Source organism: Physcomitrium patens, chromosome 7 (genome assembly GCF_059467195.1).
Source record: "Physcomitrium patens ecotype Gransden chromosome 7, ASM5946719v1, whole genome shotgun sequence".
Classification (NCBI taxonomy): domain Eukaryota; kingdom Viridiplantae; phylum Streptophyta; class Bryopsida; order Funariales; family Funariaceae; genus Physcomitrium; species Physcomitrium patens.
The window spans coordinates 3600039-3621246 of NC_143416.1; the positions used below are offsets into that span (position 1 = coordinate 3600039).

The 21208-nt window shown below is 30.8% G+C and overlaps 3 protein-coding genes across 9 annotated transcripts; 2 read left to right on the forward strand and 1 right to left on the reverse strand.

Annotated features, from left to right (window-relative positions):
- The first annotated feature begins 1204 nt into the window (after window positions 1–1204).
- LOC112285234 (uncharacterized) lies at window positions 1205–3152 on the forward strand. Its single transcript, XM_024525928.3, has 5 exons — window positions 1205–1427; window positions 1753–1811; window positions 1963–2068; window positions 2363–2421; window positions 2919–3152. Exons 1-5 carry the CDS (start codon window positions 1308–1310, stop codon window positions 2938–2940), a joined length of 366 nt encoding a protein of 121 aa, XP_024381696.1. The 5' UTR covers window positions 1205–1307; the 3' UTR covers window positions 2941–3152.
- On the reverse strand, window positions 3118–5786 carry LOC112285233 (uncharacterized). 6 transcript variants are annotated; one of them, XM_024525925.3, is made up of 7 exons: window positions 5408–5546; window positions 5001–5135; window positions 4736–4792; window positions 4529–4605; window positions 3995–4072; window positions 3766–3824; window positions 3118–3618 (listed from the first exon to the last, which is right to left on the reverse strand). In XM_024525925.3, exons 2-7 carry the CDS (start codon window positions 5038–5040, stop codon window positions 3501–3503), a joined length of 429 nt encoding a protein of 142 aa, XP_024381693.1. In that variant the 5' UTR covers window positions 5041–5135; window positions 5408–5546; the 3' UTR covers window positions 3118–3500. The 6 variants fall into 6 exon arrangements, with proteins under 6 accessions (XP_024381693.1, XP_090107859.1, XP_024381695.1 ...); XM_090251733.1 differs by lacking the exon at window positions 5001–5135 and having other exon boundaries at window positions 3771–3824; window positions 5408–5786; XM_024525927.3 differs by lacking the exon at window positions 5001–5135 and having other exon boundaries at window positions 5408–5786.
- Window positions 5787–13298: 7512 nt separating this feature from the next.
- Window positions 13299–16706, forward strand: LOC112284274 (COP9 signalosome complex subunit 1). 2 transcript variants are annotated; one of them, XM_024523950.3, is made up of 7 exons: window positions 13349–13899; window positions 14116–14230; window positions 14354–14436; window positions 14754–14870; window positions 15418–15503; window positions 15801–16035; window positions 16301–16706. In XM_024523950.3, exons 1-7 carry the CDS (start codon window positions 13558–13560, stop codon window positions 16478–16480), a joined length of 1158 nt encoding a protein of 385 aa, XP_024379718.1. In that variant the 5' UTR covers window positions 13349–13557; the 3' UTR covers window positions 16481–16706. The 2 variants fall into 2 exon arrangements, with proteins under 2 accessions (XP_024379717.1, XP_024379718.1); XM_024523949.3 differs by having other exon boundaries at window positions 13299–13899; window positions 14116–14436.
- Window positions 16707–21208: the final 4502 nt, after the last annotated feature.

Sequence of the window (21208 nt, forward strand, 5' to 3'; positions counted from 1 at the left end):
TATCATGTAGTTATTAAGTATTAACTTTTGATTTTGTTATTATAATTCATATGTAATGGATATTTTGATTACATTGCAATAAATAGTTTTTATTTAAAAATTGATTAAAAAATATTATTTTATATTTAAATAGATTAGACACCATTAAAAGCTTATTTGTGCAATAAAACTTCAAAATATAAAAGACAATAAGAATTTATTCTAAATACAATCATCCAACTTATTACAAATAATCTATCATATTAGAGATTTAATATTTATTTGGTATATAAATTTATGCCATATGTATAATTTTATATATTTATATAATTTTAATAATTAACATGATATTAATTTTATTGAGATTTTAGACTATATATTTTTAAGAATAAAAACCATGTAAAATAGGAAAATAATTTTTTAAATCTCTTTAAAGTATTTAAGCCCATTTTCTTTACAAGTATAGAACTTGAATCCAAATATAATATACATAAATTATTTTATCATATTTTCTTATAAATCTTATGATACTTAATATATTCCATTTAAAAATCTATATTTATTGATATTAATCAACCTAGATTTTAAATGTATGAAAATTATATCCATTTATTGAATAGATTATATAATAGAGTTCTTCAAATTGTGTTATATATATATAGGGAGTTATTAAAGCCACACCCCCTAAACAATATGACGATTAATTTTTAGGGACACGGAACAAATTAATCATCATATTGTTTTTTAGGGAATAGGGAACAAGGGACATGGAACAAAAATAGAGATGGACAGAATTGATCATGAGTTAGTAATGTGGTGTGTTGCTTTAACAACTCCCTATCTATATATATTCATATATTTCTTAAAAAAACAGTAATGTGGTGTGTAGCTTTAACAACTCCGTATATATATATATATATATATATATTCATTTATATCTTTGAAAAAATTGTGTTAAAGTCCATTGTTTGGAGGACTCTAGAAAACCTTATTTGCTCTACAAATTTGTTTCACTTTGAAAGGTGCAGTATCTACGTCGCCTTCACGGTCATAGGAGAAGCTCTTCCTTGTACTTTGATTTGTTCACACATAATATTTTCGTCGTTTCCACGACTACAACGGCCATTGGAAATCAGTCCACTGAAGCATCCAGAAGCAGAATGCTTCACCGAGCTCGTCAGTCTGGCTTTCCTCTCGTCGACGAGCTCACAATCTGTAGATTCATTGAGAGGATCAATCCTCGGATATGAATACTGTCTCAGAGGCGGGGAGATGCTGATGCTGCGGCACGTTGCGTTGGAACTTCGAACCTGACTTCTGCTGCGACGATGGTCACCACTATGTTCAGATTTCCTCTCCTACTCGTGCTTCTGTGTTTCTTTGTGTTTGGAGCAGGAGCGTCTCCTGTGCAGGCTATCAGCAGTCACTACGGGCCTTCTCCTCTCGCTGTACGCACTTTCTTACTTTATCCGCGTCCAATCTTTTTACGCACGTCTGCCTCTCTATTCATTAACTGCAGGGCTGCAATTTCCCTTGTTGTCAACAGGTTGAGGTGTCTGATTCATTTCTGTTGTGATTAGGGCTAACTATCGCAATCTGTAGTATGTGATGGGCTGGGATTGCTGGCAGTATTTTCTTCTTCCATGATGTCGGCAGGATGTGCATGATATTGTGCGAATTCTATGTTTGCTGTCCCTAATTAGGATACAAGAACTAGTGAGATTTGAAATTTCATGCCGTGTTCCACGTGGTGTTAATAACATTCGTCTGCAGAAATGGCAGGAGAAAGTGTATCGTCAGCGGATGGCCGCCTGCTTTCAAGACATAGACATGTAGGCAAGTCTGTAACCCTTTCTCCTCGCATTGGCCTGACTTAATTTTCCAGATTTTTTGAATATGTTATGGCGCATTTCTATCAAAAGATAGCAGGTATTGCTTCGAGGCTGTTGGGTTTATAATTAAACCTCTCTCGTACTTTTACAGTGGACTATGGGGTGAAGCTTGCAAGGCATCGGCCATTGACAAGGAGAATTGTGCTATGAAATGTTTATCTCCTGATTGCTACCAGTCCGTCTATGGAAATGATCCAGTAAGCGACCAATACCTACAGTTTTTTTTAAAAGGCTAAAATGTTGTCCTTAAACCTGAACACGATCTCCTTGTTACATTCTTCAATGGACAGGACAATTATCCTAGTAAGGAGAATCTGCTACCTCGCTTTCATAGGTTTCTGCATGTCTTGCTGCGTACATGAAATACTGTACTTTTGTAATATTGTTACGTGTAGCGGGTGTTCTGGTACATATGAAGCCTACAGTTTTGAAGCTCGGTGTTCTTGTTGTGGTTGACCTCATCCGACGGATGTTTTGATGTGGTCATGCAGTTGGAGGAGGGCGAACTAGACTTGAAAAGAGGAAGAGAGTTCAGATTTTGTGTCCGGAAGTGAGTTGACCCCCTCATCTTCCTCATTTCCTACACCTCGCAAAAGATTAGTATTCTTATTTCTCGGCAAGTTGATGGGTCTTTTACCAACAACGGAGAGGAATTTTAGTTTTTTAAAATTTGCAAGTGCGATTCTGAGAGTAGTATATCTTTGAAGTTGGATCATCATTACTGCATGTGGTGATGTCTTGCGTGTAGACTATCTCCTACCTTTCGAGGCATGGTTGACCGCAACAAGTTAATTCAAAGAGTGTAAAGAAGCATTTTGTAACCATTTTCATGTGTAATTTAAGAATATTGTGTATCTCTCATGTAACTGCGATTCTTGCAAACAGTTATCTACCTGTAGCCATAGTATTTGTCGACTTCGTGTATTTGTTTCCGAATGTAGCTAACTTATGTATTGGAAGGAGTTAGGTTTTGCTTTATTCATTAGTATGGTTTGATAGATATGGGGTCACAATTACTTATAAATCTCTATTTTAATTGCCTTGCAGGTCAGAGAAGGCAGAGAATTAAAGATTATCGGTCCAACAGTTATTGACAATCGCTTTCTTTTACAGAAACTTCAGTTTTTTACAGCACATGTTCGTGAATAATGAATTTCTTAAATGTACATATAGAAGCCTCCATTATGTACTGCTTATTTTCGGTGGTTATTAAGTGGGGCACTACAACATAGAGCAATGGCAGATATTTTGAATGAATAAAGCTGTACTCTTGGGCAAGAAGTTTCATTGAGAGTTGAATTGGCATATACTTCATGTTTGCATATTATATTACTATAGTTACTCTGATCTCTTTTGATACCTAACAACCTGAAGGTACTTGTCATCTTGATTGGTCTCCTCATACATCTTGGGCATCTCTTAGATCATTGTTGGAGTACACGCCCCAGTCGTTCTCATTGTATGATTCTTTTTGCTGTCTAGCGATGAATTTCAGGTTGCTCACTGTCATAGGCATTTGCGTCCATAGATTTTGGGGTTTAGTCTATCCATGTCTTTTCTTGAGGGGAGATTTTCACTACGTCAGGTAGTGACACAATCGGCGTTGCGCCCTTGCCCTAACCTTTTAGCTTACCCAATGGGAACTGGATTATCAGGATCTACTACTTTGGGTGGTGTGATGATCATATTTTTGCGTGGGTTGTTCTTCAGGAAAAACGCTGCTAACCATTCGGCTGGGTCACTTGGCCTGGAACATTGTTACTTGTAAGGGCTTGTAAATTTTGCCATTGAAATCATTTGCCGTATAATTTAGTTTATTTACGGAAGGTTTGGTAAAATTTTAACATCCTATATCCTCTTAATCATAGCAGACGTTGAAGGATGTGGTGGGCACCTTACTTTCGCCAAGTGTTTTAACCCTTGCAGCAAGAATGTCACGATACCAGTTCTTTCCTGCACATACCAGTTCGTAATGGCGAATTGAGCGCGTGGGCAGTGCTGATCAACAAGTAAGTGTCAATCGCCTCGACGAAGTCAGTGAAATCCCTTCATTCTGACAAAATCCAGTTCTGTGATCAGCACATTTACGGAAGCATGTCAAATAAAAAGAGTAAGCAACCCACCAGATAGATCCTATTGGTTTCAGCACGCAATACAACACCATCTCGCAGCTTTAACGCTAACATCTGCGCCTCCCGACCCTGCAACAAAATACAGGATTAGCAGCACGCACAAAATCGCCCTCGATCTTTTTTCAGGAGTGATACTTTTGTCAGTTACTTTCTGCGTTATTGCACTTTTCTTTAAATAATTCAATTCTTTGGAGTGGCGTGACGTGGAGCCTTCATTATGTGGGTTTAGTTCGTTTCTTAGGCCAGGTAAGATGTAAGTGCTTTCTGAAGACCGGCTGGAGCTAGTGATTTCCTCTAATGCATGTAGGCTTCTGCTACCGTATGTGCTAAGGCAATGTATTGGAATCGCTGAAATTTAGATATGAACTTTCACATTGCAATTCAGTGCCTTGAAGGATTTAATGCATAAAAAGCATAAAACATTTGTGATGACATAATTGAGAGCATAGCAGAATACTATTGCAAGGCAGCTCGCACAAGTGCATTCATATGAAGTGGAAACACTGAAAAGGTGCCGGTATGCACCTCGACAGGGTCATTGAACCACATTTGTTCGAACGTTGGAGGAGGCTTCTCATCCTCGGTTGGAGGTGCGACTCCATCTGTCAAGCAACACCACAGCGTGAATCCCCCAACAAAGATTATCTACATGTAAATCATTTCTACGAACAACTTTAACAGAGGAAAAGCAAGGTTCGACCACATTCTTGCAAATAGAAATCAGGAGCTTGCCTGCAGGTGGGGTGTCGTCAATGTTCACCTTCTTGTCGGCCATGATCTTTAGAAAGACTTTGGAATCCAAGGCAGGACAGCAAAACAGTGTTTTGAAGAGAATAAATGCTTTGCCAAATGAAAAATGGAACTTGAGACCCACGAAGAAACGCAAGAAATAGAATGCTACGTTCAGATGCTGTCCACTCGGCATGCGATCAATAAGCCATGTCGGTTTCTATTGCTACAATTGAAGAGTATTTTGACGGCGTTCGTTAGTCATTACCTCTATTTTCATAACAAAAAAAGATAAGGACACTGGGCATAAAATCAATGTCCACAAAGTACAAAAGTCACAAGGCAGATCCGGTTGTTGATGAAGACGCAGTTGACGAACATCACTCAGAACAGAGCAGAATTCCTCCACAGCGACGAAAGGATTTATGAGAAATTGTTACTGATACTTAGTCGTGAACAACATTACAAAGTCCATCTTATTCGTCCGGCAGGCAAAGATGGAAGAAGGGTCGTGTCTGAACCAGCTTCTAGAACGTTCGACCAGCATACCAGAACCACCGAAGTTTCATGTCCACGGAGCGAATCGACGAACGAACAGCTTGTGCCGAGAGATAAGGACAGAAGAGCAAAAACATATGTACCTAAACCAATTCGTCAATGTTTAAGCATGCATACCTTTGCCATGACAGTTAACTGCAACGGAGGGCTAACTCCACAAGTCTCTGAAAGCTGTTAACATCGCCCCATCATTCGCCAATTTGCCGTGGACACAACGCACAGAAGAATAGCAGAATGTGAACAATTCATATCCTCCGCATCTACATTGCTATTTTTCACTCAACCCGAAGCCAGTACCCTGTAGTGAGTACCCTGTAGCGACGACATGGATGAGCGCGAAAATGCCAAAATTCTGATACTGTAATGCCTAAAATTATTCACAGTCACGAAACCGGTTGAAAGGCATTCGCAAAAGTGATGCTCCGATCCGCGTCGAAGCCAAACCCCTTCGTCGGAGGAAACGGGAGCTACGTGAAAGGTCGCCTTCTTCTGCTTCTTCCCTGCTCGGTCGGAGATGGGATCCGCTTTCATGGTTTTATGGATGGTTGCGCGGTACCTAAGACCGCGACTGATTGGAGTTTGTATGGAGTTTCTTTGAACATGTCTCCAAAAGGGAAGAGGAGTTCAAATAAAACTATTCATGTGGAGTTGAGAATGTTTCAACCGTGGGAGTGGATTTTACACGTAGAATATATATATATATATATATATATATATATAATCTTTTTAGTTAATTTTATACCTTTTCTTTGCTTAAATAGGGTTTTGAACCTCCTCAGCATTGACAACTTCTATAGATTTATATTTTATGTTTTCAAGTTTTAGTAGAGAATTTCTTAAATTTCCTTCTTCTTAAGCAATAGGAGAAAGCTAGATCTTAAATACTATTCATATTTCATTCTAAACTATGGTTTGTCTTTGAATATTTTAGAACCATTGATTGCTTGATTCATATGGTGTGTTTCTTCAGACTTACAATGTAGATTAGATATTGTATTCATGATATGCATATTAATTTGATAATTTATTTTAATTTCAATTAAATTAATATTTATAGTAATAAAACTAACAAAATATTATGTGAAAATTTTAATTTTTTTAAAGAAGGTTTTTTAATGTATAATTATTTTATAAAAACTAATGATATATTGTTGTCAAATGAAGAAGTAATTTTAAAAATACTTAAGTAAGTTAAATAAATGAGACTGTTATTTTTTCAAAATATTACAATGCCAAAAATAATCCTTAACATGTTTTAAAAAAAAAAAAAATTCATATTCACAATGTATAATATTCATAGATTTTTAATAAAAAATAAAAATTTTAGTATTAAATAATTTTAGCATAAGTTGATTTTTAAGCTCATATATAAATTTATAAATATACTATTTATATACATAATATCAACTTATTTTATTTAAAATTTAAAATTTTTGTATTATTATATAAGACATAAAAATTCAAAATTATTCTTTGGTTAAAAAATTGAATTATTATTTTTTTGCTAAAACTGGATAATATTTTTTATTATTTTATTTATATTTTAAAATTATTTAAAATTATATTATTAATAAACCATAATTACTCAATATATAATCTTATAATTTTTGAAATAATAAAAACCAAAATAATATAAGTTCAATGACTTAAATTGTGATGTTGTTATAGACAATATATTTACAAAAGCAATACTTCAATTAGAGGAATTAGGTAGAAATTAGTAGAAGTAAGTAAATTTGATAATATCTTGTGGAAGAGCTTTATAGAAGTAGAGTTGATTTTCTAAATATTGATAGGTGATTGATACGTTGAAAACCTGGCCAATAAATTGGCTATATGGAGTATATGTTGAAAACTTGCCTTATTAGTTAGACACATGTTCTACAAGTTGGATGCATACTAGATGCCATTTAAAATTTTGTCATTAGCTTTTTAATTAGATAGTATATAGAGACAAGATTGATACCTTTCTCATTACCATCATTATCTTTTGTTCTTAGACTTATTTCAAAAGTCTTCAATCTTATTATTTTTAGCAATGTCTATTTTTAAATTTATTATTATAACTATGTTTGAATAAATATTTATTCTTTTTTAGTAACACAAGATTATATTAATTCTTTGCTTATTTTTTGAATCGTATCCTTATTAATTTTACAAGAGTGCCAATTTACTATTTATAATATATTTTAAAAGCAAATAGATTAGTCCATTCCTTTTCTAATGTTTTAAAGATTATAGATTATTTACCTTTTAAAGTAACATTTTTTGATTTTTTAACATTAATTATTTTATTAAAAATAATATACTATCTTTATTTGTAATTTTTTTTATTTGATATTAGAGATTGTATAATATCTTCTTCTATTTTGACTTATAGAGTTTTTAAATTTATCTATTATAGAGATAGAATGTAAAATCATGGATATTATATTTGGTAGAAGTAAGAATAAATTTGCGAATATTGCAAATCTTCATGACCTTGTCAATATTTTTAGGGTGAAAATCTCATTTATTACCAATATCAATTATTAAAGTATTATTCCTATGCTTGTAAAAAAAAATCAACAATGAGATCTAATGTCTATGTTAAAAAATTGTATAGTTGACAAAAAAAAATAAATCAATCCTATAATTGAATTCAAGAAGTCTTACTATTACAAATATGAGAGAGGCAAGGATTAGTATGCTAGAGAAGTTTGATAGAACAAAATCAAAATATGAAGGATTTCTATAACAAGTCAAGTCCTATCTAAGTTTGCATCTTTTCCAATATTATAATGAACTTATTCAAGTTGGATTCATGGGCACACTCTTATTTAGAAGTATTTTTTTTAATTTGCATATTTGATGAAAAAAGATTCATAAGTCCTAGATGATTTAAATTCATTCTTAAAAGTATTTATAGCGAGATTTAGAAAAAGTAACTGAAAAAAGAAAGCAAAGACCAAACTTCTATGTTTACAACAAAGATCATGATTAGCTACTATATATATTGCCAAAATCCAAAATCTTGCTTGTAATATAGATTGGAATAATAAAGCCATCTTTTAATTATTTTTAATATGGATTAAAAGATCATATCAATGATTTATTATTAACAATGTTGAAAGCATATTCAATGGCATAATTTATTATTGAAGCCATTGCATGTAATAATTGACTTTTAAAAGATGTGAAGAACAAAGACTTGGTTGAAGAAAAATAAATAAATATTTGACAATAATTCCTAAGTTTTTAGAAACTAATTTGTTAAGATTAGAATCTATAAAAATTGATATTGTATGTTTTAAACATCTCACAAAGCAAAAAAAGATTTGATTTTATTAAAAAACTATTATACTTATATTATAGAAAATTTAAGCATATTGTTCAACATTTTTCAAAGAAGCAATGCAACTACAAAATGAATAGCATGGCTATCAAAGAAAACAATGGATTAAAAAAAAACTTTGTTCAATTACAATAGAAACCATGGAGTCAAAAATTTTACAACACCTACTAAATAGTCTAATTGTCTCCTTAGATCCCTTATCTTATTTTGCAATAGATATTTATTTAGAATCTAAAGGTTAATAAGCCTCCAATTTATAAAATTTAAAAGCCTCAATTATTTTTTAGATGAAGATTTTATTTAAAAAAATATAAAATATCTTTAATAATGAAAAATAAGTTCATACATAAAGAAGTCATAAATAGTTGTCTTTAATATACTAGTAGTGTTATTCATGAAAATATTCATGTATAAGTAGAAACAAATTATCACAATAGATCAATAATATTTAATGTAATTAGATCTCTTTTCAACCTGGTTCTTTTAGGTTATCATGGCTCTAATAGTATAATTTTTGAATAGATTAGATTTCTTGTAATTCCAACTTTTTTTATAGAAAAATAAGATTTTTATTAATTTTGTAGAAAATCATAAGTCTAATACAACCAAATTTTTATTTTAAAAAGAAATTGACGTTCTTCTAAAATGTTATTCTTATGATTACTAAATTAATCTTCAAAAAAAAATTAATTACTAATTAAACCAATCTATAACTTATTATAAAATAAGATAGCTTTAATCAATAAATATATTAATAAAAACTTAATCAAAAATTTAATACACCATTCAAAAGCTTTAATATAGACATCTATCTTATTTGTGAAGAAATAAGACAAATGACTACAAATATGCATGGATTATCAAGGACTTTATAAAATTATTATAAAAAATAGATTTTTTATATTTTTAATATTAAATTTTTTGATCAATTGAATCAAATTAAGATGTGTACAAAAATATGACTTTGAAGATCATACATCTTTGTATACATTTAAGAAAGAAATTAATAATAGACTAAAATTTGAACCAAGTATATATATATTTTGAATATTATATTACAGAAGAGTATGAATTTTATATTTGTCATGAATTACAAAAACTTAAGAATGTAGAATTATATATAAAGATTAAAAATTATATATTTTAAATAATTGAAGTTATTTTTTTAAAATATTTTATTTCAAATGAAGATCTTGTATTTAATTCTAAATATATCTAATATCAAGGATATGAAACTTGAAGAATTGAAAGATCATATTACTCTTATATTACTCAAAAAGACTAGATAATCACTCAAAGATGGTATAATATTAAACTAAAATAAATATTACAAAAGATAAGAATATTGGAAAGTCTTAAAATAAGGTTAAAGATTAGAAAGATATTGATAAGAGTGAAGAAGGCTTCATTCTTATTTCCATATATACTATCTAACTAGGAGCTACTTGGTGATGTTCTATAGGACCTCCAATATGTATTGACCTTAGAAGACACATATCTTAGCTTATAAGATAAGTTTCTTATTTATCCACCATATTGTTAGCTTATATTACAAGTTAGCAATACGTGCAATATATGGCTAGCTAGTTGGCAAAGTTTCTAATCTATTAATCAACTATAAACATATATAAAGTCAAATATGCATCTATGAAGCTTCTAAGAAGCTTTACCACAAGATAATATTAAATCTATCTACATTTACTTTCTAACTAATACTTCTTATTTAGATAAATATATATATCAATGATATTATTTCTTCCTTCTAGAAATGAGTTTTACAAGAAGCGATCATCATCTTTCATGGATCTTGCTATTCTTTATTTTATTTTTGATAGATGTTGTTAATTAAAAGCATCAATCTTCTTTATTATATTTGTAAGATTCTTAGCAAGCGCCCATATACAATTACTAATATCATATTTGCACCAATAAATAAGTTATTTTAATCTATTTTGGTATTGACTTGAACCTAAAACTTCTTCTATCTCAATTTTTTTATTATTATCTACTTCTATAAGAAGAAGTGGCATTTGTCTTCTTCTAAAGATATTCATTATCTTATTTGGCTCAAAAAGAGACACATAGAATATAGGATGGATCTTCTTAGATTCTAATAGATGTAATTGATGAGCAATGCAATTTACTTATTTATAAGTAGGAAATAATTCAAGCTTATAATAATCTAATTTGTCACAAGGATAATTAATCTTGATATTGTGACAAAATAATCATATTTTATGTCTAATGTGGAATTGAGATTGCTCTATGTAATAGGCATCTACATTGGTCTTTTGTTGTTCTTGAGCTTCTTTTAGTTGTTTTTTTTTTTTTTTTTATTGTTGTATGTAATTCTTATAAATAATTTGCCAAATCTTTTGTTATAGGATTATTAATTTTTGATAAGTCAAAAGCATCAAGGTATAGGTGATAATTATAATTAGAAAAGAAATATATTTATTAGAAAAATATATCATATTATTATAAGCAAATTTTTTTAATGGCAAAAGATTTATCTAATTATCTTATAAATAGTTAATGATATAACTTAAATATGACTCCAAAACTTGGTTTATATACTATGTTTGTTCATTAATTTGAGGATAAAAGATCAAAGATAGCTTTATATCTATTTTTAAAATTTTTAAAAATATTTCTTAAAATCTTAATACAAATTGAATCTTCATATCTAATATAATATCCTTAGGTAATTTATGATAGCAATAAATATTGTCAAAGAAAAACTTAGCTATTTTTTTTTACTTGTGATAGATTTTACACATAATAAAAAAAAATGCCATCTTAACAAAACAATCCACTATCATGAATATAGAATCATATGAATTTAAGACTAGAAGATCCATAATAAAATCTATAAAAATAGAAGATTATGATTGTTCTAGAATAGGTAATGGTTAAAGAAGTCTATAAGGTTGATAATGAGAAGTTTTTGATCTTGAACATATGTTACATAATTATAAAAATTATTTAATTACCTTTCACATTTGAGGCCACCAAAAATCTCTTCATATTAGCTCCAAAGTCTTGTTGTATTCAAAATATTTGGTTGTTAGAAAGTTGCGATGAGCTTATAAAAACAAATAATTGTGCTTTATTTTTTAGAATATATAATTTTTCTTTGAAATAAAATAGCTTATTCTTAAACTTGAATTTAAAAAAAATTCAAAATATTTTCTAGATAATAAACAACAAAATTATTACAAAATTCATAAAAGACATCATTCATTACATGCTGAAAAGCAATTTGTGCATTCATGAGTCTAAAAACATGATATTATATTTGAATTGTCTATAAATGATTCAAAACATATTTTTTGATTTATTTTCTTTGTTAATACATACCAAGTTGTATGCTCTCTATAGATCTATTTTTATGTACATCTTTGCTTGATTTAGTTGATCAAGAAGTTTTAAAATTAAAAATAGAAGATATTTATTTTTAGTAATGAACTTATTGAGTCCTTGATAGTCGACACACATTTGCAAAGAGCTTTCTTCCTTCTTCATAAATAAGATTGTAGCCTAGGTAGGAGATTTAAAATAGCATATGAAGTTTTTAGCCAAATTTTCATCAATATACTCTTTGAGTGCAACCAACTTATTTTGTGATAGGCTATAGATTGGTCTGAATAATAGTTGAGCTCTTTCTTAAAGATCAATTGAACAACCATAGAGACAATGCTCTAAAAGGATATTTATATATTTTTTAATAATATCTTTATAATCTTAGTATTAGCTTGAAATGTCACTTCTAATCTTTTATCTATCAACAATAGATGTAGCATATATAACAAAAGTTGACCCTTCTTTTGCAATATACATAAAAGCTCTCACACCTATTAATAATGGTTAGGATATATTAGTCTTATGGATTTCTACTTGCCTAGCACAATCTTGGGTTAAACTATAGGTAAAATCAAGATTATAAGAAATCCAATTTATTTGAAGGTTATATTTTTTTACCCACAATAATCCTAAAATATAACCTTCAAATAGACTATTATTCTCTTCCATTTGATCTTAACTTTCATTTCATTCATCACAATATGGTAGATTGATTCAATAAATGGGTGGATAATTTTAATATTTCTTCATATATATATATATATATATATATTTTATATTTTAATTTTTTTTTTAAAAAATTATCTTATATAAGATTCAAATAAGGTTTTAAAGACATGTAGGAATAAAAAATATGTCATGTAGTAGGCTAATATAGCTATGATTCACTTTAGAAGTATTAATAAGTTGTGCAAACTATCAAATACTAGTATTATACATGAATTCCCAATTAAATAAAAGAGTAAAGTGATAGGCATTGTATATGTGGACATGCTAGGAGGAGTGTTTTTTCCACATATAAGACATTTGTGTAATAAATTGCACGTTTTCAATCACAGTTATCATTCAAGTAATTTGAAAAAAAAAAAAAAAAAATGAAAAAAAGTAGAACCAAAATGAGAACATCCGTTTGCATTTTGACTCTCCGTGTTTCATCCATCCGTGTATGAACGCTTTCATCGTACCCGTCGTTTGATATTGTCGTGATAACTGGGTTCAAATACCTGGACATAATCGGATCGACCTTAGACACGGATAATACCGGTTCTTATTCACATGGCCCGAAATTGGCAATACCCATCAAAGCCCTAAATTATGCTCAGGTTGGTATTAGGACGGAGCAATCAGCGCCAATTGCTATTGAGCTTGCTGCATTGGATCGCTACTTGTTGCAATCGGTGTTATTTGATTGTCACTCGGTTGTAGATGAGCTCAGGAGTTCACAGGTGAGGTGGTTTCGGCCACATTAGAGCTAAAAATGAGAATAGATCGACGTAGCGGTGAGTTTTGAAGGGGGAAACAGCAAGACTGGTGAGAGGTTTCGCTGGTCAGGGTGGATTAGCGCCTGACGATGGACGGATGGGAGAATCAGGCGAGGAGGCCGACAGAAGCGACGCCGGAGCAGTTCGATGTGGAGAGCTACGCGAGTCTGTATACGGGGCACACGAAGATCGCTCGCTTGCATTTTATCGCGGATCACTGCAATTCCCGCAACTTGGATCTCGAGGCGTTGCGGATGGCGCTGGATGAGATCCGGAAGGGGGAGAACACGGTGTTATTTAAGGAATGCGTGGAAAGGTTGAATGGACGCTTGGGGCTTGGTTACGGATTGGACCAGGAGTGGATTGATACGGTGGAGCGTCGGGCTGCACAGCGGCAGGAAAAACTCGAAGTGGAACTTAATGGATATAAGGTGCTTTTTCTGGTCCTTCTGTTGAGAACATAGGTTTTAGAATTTATTCTGAAATATTGGAGGGCGATGGAAGTGGCAGGACTTTATTATGTACGTTGAACCCTTAATTATTACTATCATGTTTTGATATTTTGAAGGTGCATGAGTTTTTCAGCTTATGAATTAAGAGTAATTTAGAGTATCCAGAATTCCTTTTTAACATTTCTCTACTGTTAGACAAACCTGATAAAGGAGAGTATACGAATGGGCTACAATGACCTTGGCGATTTTCATTATTCGCGCGGTGATCTTCAGCAAGCCTTCCAATGTTATGTGCGGACCCGGGACTATTGTACGACCTCCAAACACATAATTGCTATGTGCTTAAATGTCATTTTGGTTAGCATTGAGCTTGGACACTTTGTTCATGTCTCAAATTACGTTTCGAAAGCTGATCAAACTCCCGACGTGCAAGACCCCGTGGTGCTTGCTAAACTTAAATGTGCGGCAGGTTTAGCACACCTCGAGAGTAAGAAGTACAAGTTAGCTGCGCGTAAGGTACTCATCTGACTTTATCCAAATGTTTATTGTCTACTTTGCTTGATCCCAAATTTTGTCTTGGTAATAAAAGTCACAACTAAGGTTGAGTAACGTGCATAGGAGCTCTCTTTGTTCTGAGATTTCAGTTTCAGCTTTGTTTTTAGCCAAATAGCTTTGATTATTTTTTGGGGTGAATTGGTACTCCAGTTGTAATTGACGAAATGCTTAAAGCTGCCCGTGTTCAGGTCCTTGAGAGATGCGAGTGACGTAGTTGGATTAAGTTCCAGACACTTCTGAAGTGGCGTAGCAGCTCATATCATGGGTTTTTTACGCAGTTTGTTGACACGAACTTTGAGTTGGGAAGCAACTATTCAGATGTAACAGCTCCTCAAGATGTTGCAACATATGGAGGTCTTTGCGCTCTTGCATCATTCGACAGGGCTGAGCTTAAGGTAGAGTTCCAATTTCTTTTGATAATTTTAATGTGAATTTTGGCCAGGACCACAGTATGTTGGTGACAACTAAAATTTCTAGAACGGGTTATGTTCCATTGCATTCAAGGGGTACGTGTGAGACATCGAGAGTTCAGAGGTACAGACGAATGAGAGAAAGAGAGACCGAGGGAAAGAAGGAGTAAATGCCAAATGAAATTGGTGATCGTCCCCAACTGCCACAAGGACAGGATATTGTCCGTTCTCTTGGTTGGAAACTTGAGAGGAATTGGAGTAGAGAATCGGGGCACTATTGAGAGAGAAACATGGTTTTAGTCGATGTATTTAATGATATGAGACGAGGTTCAAAAACTAGAGGGTTTCTACGAACATTGGATTGGCATTAGCCCGGTAGGAGAGATTTATTCTTGAAAATTCCTCACACCCAATGCTGTAGTTTTGGCTTCCTTTGCAGCTGGTAAACTGCTTTGTTATGTTTTAACTTGAGTTTGTAAGGTTTATCATGCTGCAGTTAGTTCATTGCAAGTTTTGATGGTTGTATTTGTAGAGTAAAGTGATCGACAACATCAACTTCCGGAATTTTTTGGAACTGATCCCTGAAGTGCGAGAGCTGATCCATGACTTTTATGCAAGGTACGAATTATTTTAGTACCAACTGATACTCCTTTGTTTTCAGACAATTAAAATTTTCGGTTCGCAGTTTATGTCGTGGTAAATTAATAGTAATTTTATAGCGGTAAGTGTGCTGATAGGTTTATAGCAAGTCTTCTTTAGAAACAAGTGTATAATACACAATTATGGTGGTGTTAAACTGTTTTGGTATTACCTTATGCTTAAACGGCTTTTGAACATGTACTACGTTATACCTCAGGATTGTACTGCTGACCAGGTTTCTTTATTTTCCTTTTTATTTCTTGTTTTATTTTGCAGTCGATATGCTTCTTGCTTGGGATACTTGCAAAAACTTAAACCTCAATTATTACTTGATATTCATCTATACGATCATGTGGGGACATTATATGAACAAATAAGTCACAAGGCCCTCATTCAGTACACGAATCCTTTCATCTCAGTAGATCTCAACACTATGGCCAGCTCTTTTAAGACCAGTGTAGCAGGGTTAGAGAAAGAACTAGCTGCTCTCATCACGGAAAATCAGATTCAGGTACCCTTCCGGTAACCCACTCTGTTCAACGTCACGTATTTTGCTGTGACGTTTTCGTTTCCTTCAATATTAAGCTTTCATTTATAGCAGTATGTATTCTGTTTGATACCTTGTGCGTCTTGTGCTTGTGGCGTTGGTTCATGGGTTAGTTGAGGAGACGTATTGATTTAATTCACAAACTTTCAACCTGACGTAAAGGAGCCATTGCAAATGATCAATTTTGTCAGGATTTTGAATTATTGTTTTTTTTAATGTATTGTTGCAGGCTCGAATCGACTCTCACAACAAGATTCTGTACGCACGACATGCAGACCAACGGAATACGACGTTTCAGCGAGTGCTGCAAACCGGCTCTGATTTTCAGAGAGAAACTAGAGCTATGCTCGTTCGAGCAAATCTAATGCGCCAAGACTTTGTTATGAAAGGAAATCGGAAGCAATCCTGAGTAGCCTGTGTACTAATGTTCAAGAATCATTGTAAAAATCGTATCAATGTCTCTGAAGTATTAGAGCCAGGTCTTTGGTTGTGCTCAAGCAACCACATATTTTACAAGGGAGTTCATGTTTTACCTTGTGAAAAGACTTCAGTACTTTACATTTTTGTATTCCTTCCCTCAATTTGTTCTCATACAGGAGGTGAGATAATCCGGAATGAAAGTTTTGTAGCAGGCATCCTTCATTTTGTTCTGTTTTATATGATGTATCGGTAATGAGAGTGATAATAGAACAGAAATCTACTTTGATTCCTTCAATGACCAGGTTTAAGGTGAAGAGCATCGAAGGAGTTCCTAGTTAATTGTCGGATTAAATTGTACGAGTAATATGTCACTTTCAAATTTTGGTCCAGTACAAATATTCATTTAAAGATATTTCACGTTAAAAGGGGTTAATATTCTTGAGATTCTGAGAAGGTTATGTTCTCATTTTTGAATCTCTTTTTTATCATTATTATTTCTATTGTTATTATTCAAAGTTTAAAATAATTTTGAAAACAGCAACGAACAGGCAATAAAACCAATTTGGAGGAAGTCATCACCAAGTGTTGATGGGATTTTCTTGATCCACATGCACTTCTTCATAAGAGTTTGTCTTTTGGTTATATTCATTTTCCACTAGGTCAATAGATGTGGGCAGCAAACAAAAAGTGCAGTAGCTTCTCTCTAATACTAAAATACTAACAAATTTAATGTTTTCATAGTATTTTGAAAGCAATCTGTTATAACGATTTGGTAGAACAATGAGGATTGTTGTTATGTTGAATACATGAAGTATTGGAAATATCATAACTTTTAAGAATACTGTAACAATGGAATTTGTTACTGAAAAATGGAGTGTTTTTGGCTTTTATACTACACTACCTAATGTAAATCACATCTCTTGTACATTTGCTTTCAGATGTTTTGTGTTATATTATAATCTACACAAATTTTCAAATATTGATAATGAAACATATCTATACTTTGTATTATCTTTACAATTGATAAACACCAACTTTTACCAATTAAACATTTCCCCCAAAAAACTATTGTTATTGATGTTCTTCATATAAACTATATATATCTATATATATAAATTTAAGAACATAATTATTAGAACTTAAAATGTATATAGGACAATTTTCCTATTTTGTGCAATTTGTGGTTTTATAAAACCTTAAAAATACTCCTAATAATTTTGTACTTTACATTATTATTATATGTATCCATTTATATAAAAAATTATATTTTTTTGTTTGTTTATCCACAAAAATCATTGATTGTCTAAGGTTCTAAACATTGTCCAAAATCATTGATTTAAGCCATTTAAAACCAATTCTACCTCACCTTGAATTGTCTCATGTCCTCGTCTTTATCCCCTTGTTTCACTAGTTCTTTAATTTTGTTTTCAACCCATGTCACTTGTTCCAAACATTGTATTTTTTGACTCCATTCTCTTTATCCATGTTCTCCCTATTTCCCATTGTTTTATTATGTAGAAACTATCTTGGAAATGCATTGGACATTTGGTTGACAAAGATAAATTGTATTTGCAATAATCAAATAATCTAGCAATTTTAATAAAATTAAAAAAAAAATTTAATTGAACCTTAATAATTATAGTCAAATTTTATTCCAAACATAAAAAATCTTTAAAGAATAAAAATATAATCATTAGATAATTTATGAAAAAAAACATCACATTTTTTTAAAAATATTAATTTAAAAAAAAATCATATTATTTAGAAGGCAATCTTATAGAAATTCTTAAAAAATAACCAAAGAAATCATAAAGAAACCTTAAAGAAATTATAAAAGAACATAAAAAATCTTTAAAAAAACCTTTAAAAAATCATTAAAGAAAATTTTAAAAAATTCCAAAGAAGTTATAAAAAAATTCTAAAGAAATTCTAAAGAAAGTTTTAAAGAAGTTGTAAAGAAACCTTGAAGAATCTCTAAGTAAATCTCAAAAATATCCTAATTTATTCCTTAATAAAATCTTAACCGAACCATGACCAAATTCCAAATAAATCCTAGTAAGCCTAACCAACCCTAATAAAATTCTAATTGAAACTTCACCAATCCTAATCAACCATGTAGCAATCTCAAAACTTCAATAAGTATTGATTAAATTATTGATCTTGCTTCAAAATTTGCACATATTGCAATCTAATGGTTCAAAACAAGCAAAACAATTTGAAAAAAAATTAGACATATGAATTGAGAGAAAAAGCTTCTTAATTGCTTAGATGTCATCAATCCTCCTTCTCCAACCTTGATGTTGATCTTCCAACAATACCTTTTTAAACCATTAACTTGCACTCAAATTTAAAAAAAATAATAAAAATTAAGTTAATAATTTACTTACAATTTTTTTTTTCAATCTAACAAGTTGATTATTTTAAATCAATGAAACCTTTATTGACCTTTGAATCCGAATTCTAAGACCTTAATCTAGTTCAAATTCAATAACCTTTGATGTAGCTATTAAATTGATTTAAAATTAACAAAAAAAAATTGAGACAAGTAGATGCACTAGGCCAAAAGATTTCATTCAACAATATGCTAGAGTATTTACAAAATTTTCAAGTATATAAATTTTGTTTTAATTATTAATAATTAAAACCTTTTAAGACACCTCTCACTTTGAAAATCTCTTAAAAATTCAATAATAAGTCAAATAAGTCATAAACAACACTCAACCAAATTCTACTAAGTTTGATTTCTAATTTGGCTCTCCAATCAACAAAATAATTCCAAATTTTTAATAAGGATGCGGTTATGTGCCTTAGGATTTGATATCAACTTGATTTTATAACCAATAATCTCTAGATATTAACATCTAATTTTTGAAGGTATTTTTTGCAAAAAACTATTATTATTTTTTTTCAAAAAATACATGTATTATTTTATTTCAAAAAATACATGTATTATTTTATTTTTTGATCTATTTTATTTTATTTTATTTTGATTTGTGGCCTTTTAAATAAGGCTTAATATAAATGAATCATTAACACTATTTTTTTTTTTATTATTTTTCTATCTTTTACTCATTCTTTTTAAAATTATGAATCAAAATTTATTTTATTTTATTTTAAAGCCATGTTATAATATAATACTATCTCTTGTTATTTCTCTTATTCTTGTTCTTTATATTTCATATTTTTCTTTTTTTTTCTCTCCTTTTTTAACCTCCCCTCTTCTTCATCTCCCTCATCTTCCTCCCTTCTCCTTATTTTTGATGTCTTTCATTAGGATTTTATTTGAATTGAATATATGAGCTCATAATTTTGCTACTATATTCATCTAAAATGAGAAGATTTAAATTTCATTAAAGATTAGAATTGACATTTTAAAAGTGTGAATTGAAAGAATTTGAAGAATAATAGATTTGAATCTAAATTATACATGAAAAGTTGTAGAGTTTTAGTTTGTTGTATGGTTTGTATAAATATATTTATTCTAATAATTATCTAGGTAATATGAATAAATAGAAGTAGGTAAAAGTATATTAATTTGATTATATCTTATAGAAAAGCTTCATGGAAGTTCTATAAATGCATTTTCACCTTAATACATGCTCATAGATATTTGATAGATTAGAAACTTGGCCAACAAATTATCCATGTAACGAATGTTATCATGTTGTGGTTTGACTACTATGTGAAAATAATGTACATATATATTTAATATAAAATTTACTATACAATGTGGTGAGAGCCATATTATTAGATTTTAATTAATCATAAAATATAATTAGATTATTATTTTGAAGTAATTAGTTTAAAAAGGCTAGTATTGAGGTTGATTTTATGTTGATAATAGTTTTTATATATTTAGAGCCATATTTATTAGACATTGGTGATTCTTAATTTTTATTTTTTTATTTTTTTATTTTTTTATATATATTTATTTTGTTTTATTTGATGTTTAGGACATATATTATGTAAATTTTATAAAAAAAAAGATTGGAGAGGAATTTTGGTTGAAAAAAGAATAGTTAGGGCATCCATATGAATGAGTGGAGATGGATGATGAAGATCTCCATTGCTATTGGCCAAAAGGCATGCCCACTGGACTTCAAGGAGGCTGCTGTAAGCCTTATTATAAATTAGGGTAATTCTTTTGAGGCCATTGAAACTTAGGAGGTTAAGATCAAAAACTTTAGATTTTTGGCTATGATTTTGGTATAAATTTTGTGTGATTTTGAGCTTTTATAAAAGAAATAGAGGCGTTCAAAGTTAAGGTATTGGTTTTGTACCTATTATTACTCATTTGGACATAATGCACGCATACAAGAAGCAATGAAAGATCAGAAATTGGGTTGGAGAGAGCACTTTTTTGGCTACAATTTTCATATACTGTTAAATGAATTCAAAGCTAGCATGAGGGAGATATAAGAAGTTGAAGTCAACACTTGCAATCTTAAGGCAATTAGTGACTTAATTTACTAATGGTTGTGTTTCAAGCTATATCTTAAGTAATTTGACAAGATTTTGCCTCAAAATTTCTAAGAATGTGTATTATCATATTATTAAATTTTATATACAAATTTTATAATATTTGGAATTTGGATTTTTGAAATATGGAGAAAATAGTACTTGAATGCTTGTATATTAGGCTTTAGAGCACTTGCTAAGATTTTTTAAATGCCAAATGATGTGTAGTAGATTTACACTTCATTCTTTTATTTTAAAG

Bases quoted from the DNA above. Each gene is read 5' to 3' on its own strand.
- LOC112285233 (XM_024525921.3), bottom strand. From the start codon at position 4,928: ATGCCGAGTGGACAGCATCTGAACGTAGCATTCTATTTCTTGCGTTTC. The intron at 4,606-4,735 runs GCAAGCTCCTGA...GTTGCTTGACAG, and splicing joins TGACGACACCCCACCTGCAG to ATGGAGTCGCACCTCCAACC. The intron at 4,073-4,528 runs GTGCATACCGGC...ATTTTGTTGCAG, and splicing joins GGTTCAATGACCCTGTCGAG to GGTCGGGAGGCGCAGATGTT.
- LOC112285234 (XM_024525928.3), top strand. From the start codon at position 1,308: ATGGTCACCACTATGTTCAGATTTCCTCTCCTACTCGTGCTTCTGTGT. The intron at 1,428-1,752 runs GTACGCACTTTC...ATTCGTCTGCAG, and splicing joins ACGGGCCTTCTCCTCTCGCT to AAATGGCAGGAGAAAGTGTA. The intron at 2,069-2,362 runs GTAAGCGACCAA...GTGGTCATGCAG, and splicing joins CCGTCTATGGAAATGATCCA to TTGGAGGAGGGCGAACTAGA.
- LOC112284274 (XM_024523949.3), top strand. From the start codon at position 13,558: ATGGACGGATGGGAGAATCAGGCGAGGAGGCCGACAGAAGCGACGCCG. The intron at 13,900-14,115 runs GTGCTTTTTCTG...CTCTACTGTTAG, and splicing joins TGGAACTTAATGGATATAAG to ACAAACCTGATAAAGGAGAG. The intron at 16,036-16,300 runs GTACCCTTCCGG...GTATTGTTGCAG, and splicing joins TCACGGAAAATCAGATTCAG to GCTCGAATCGACTCTCACAA.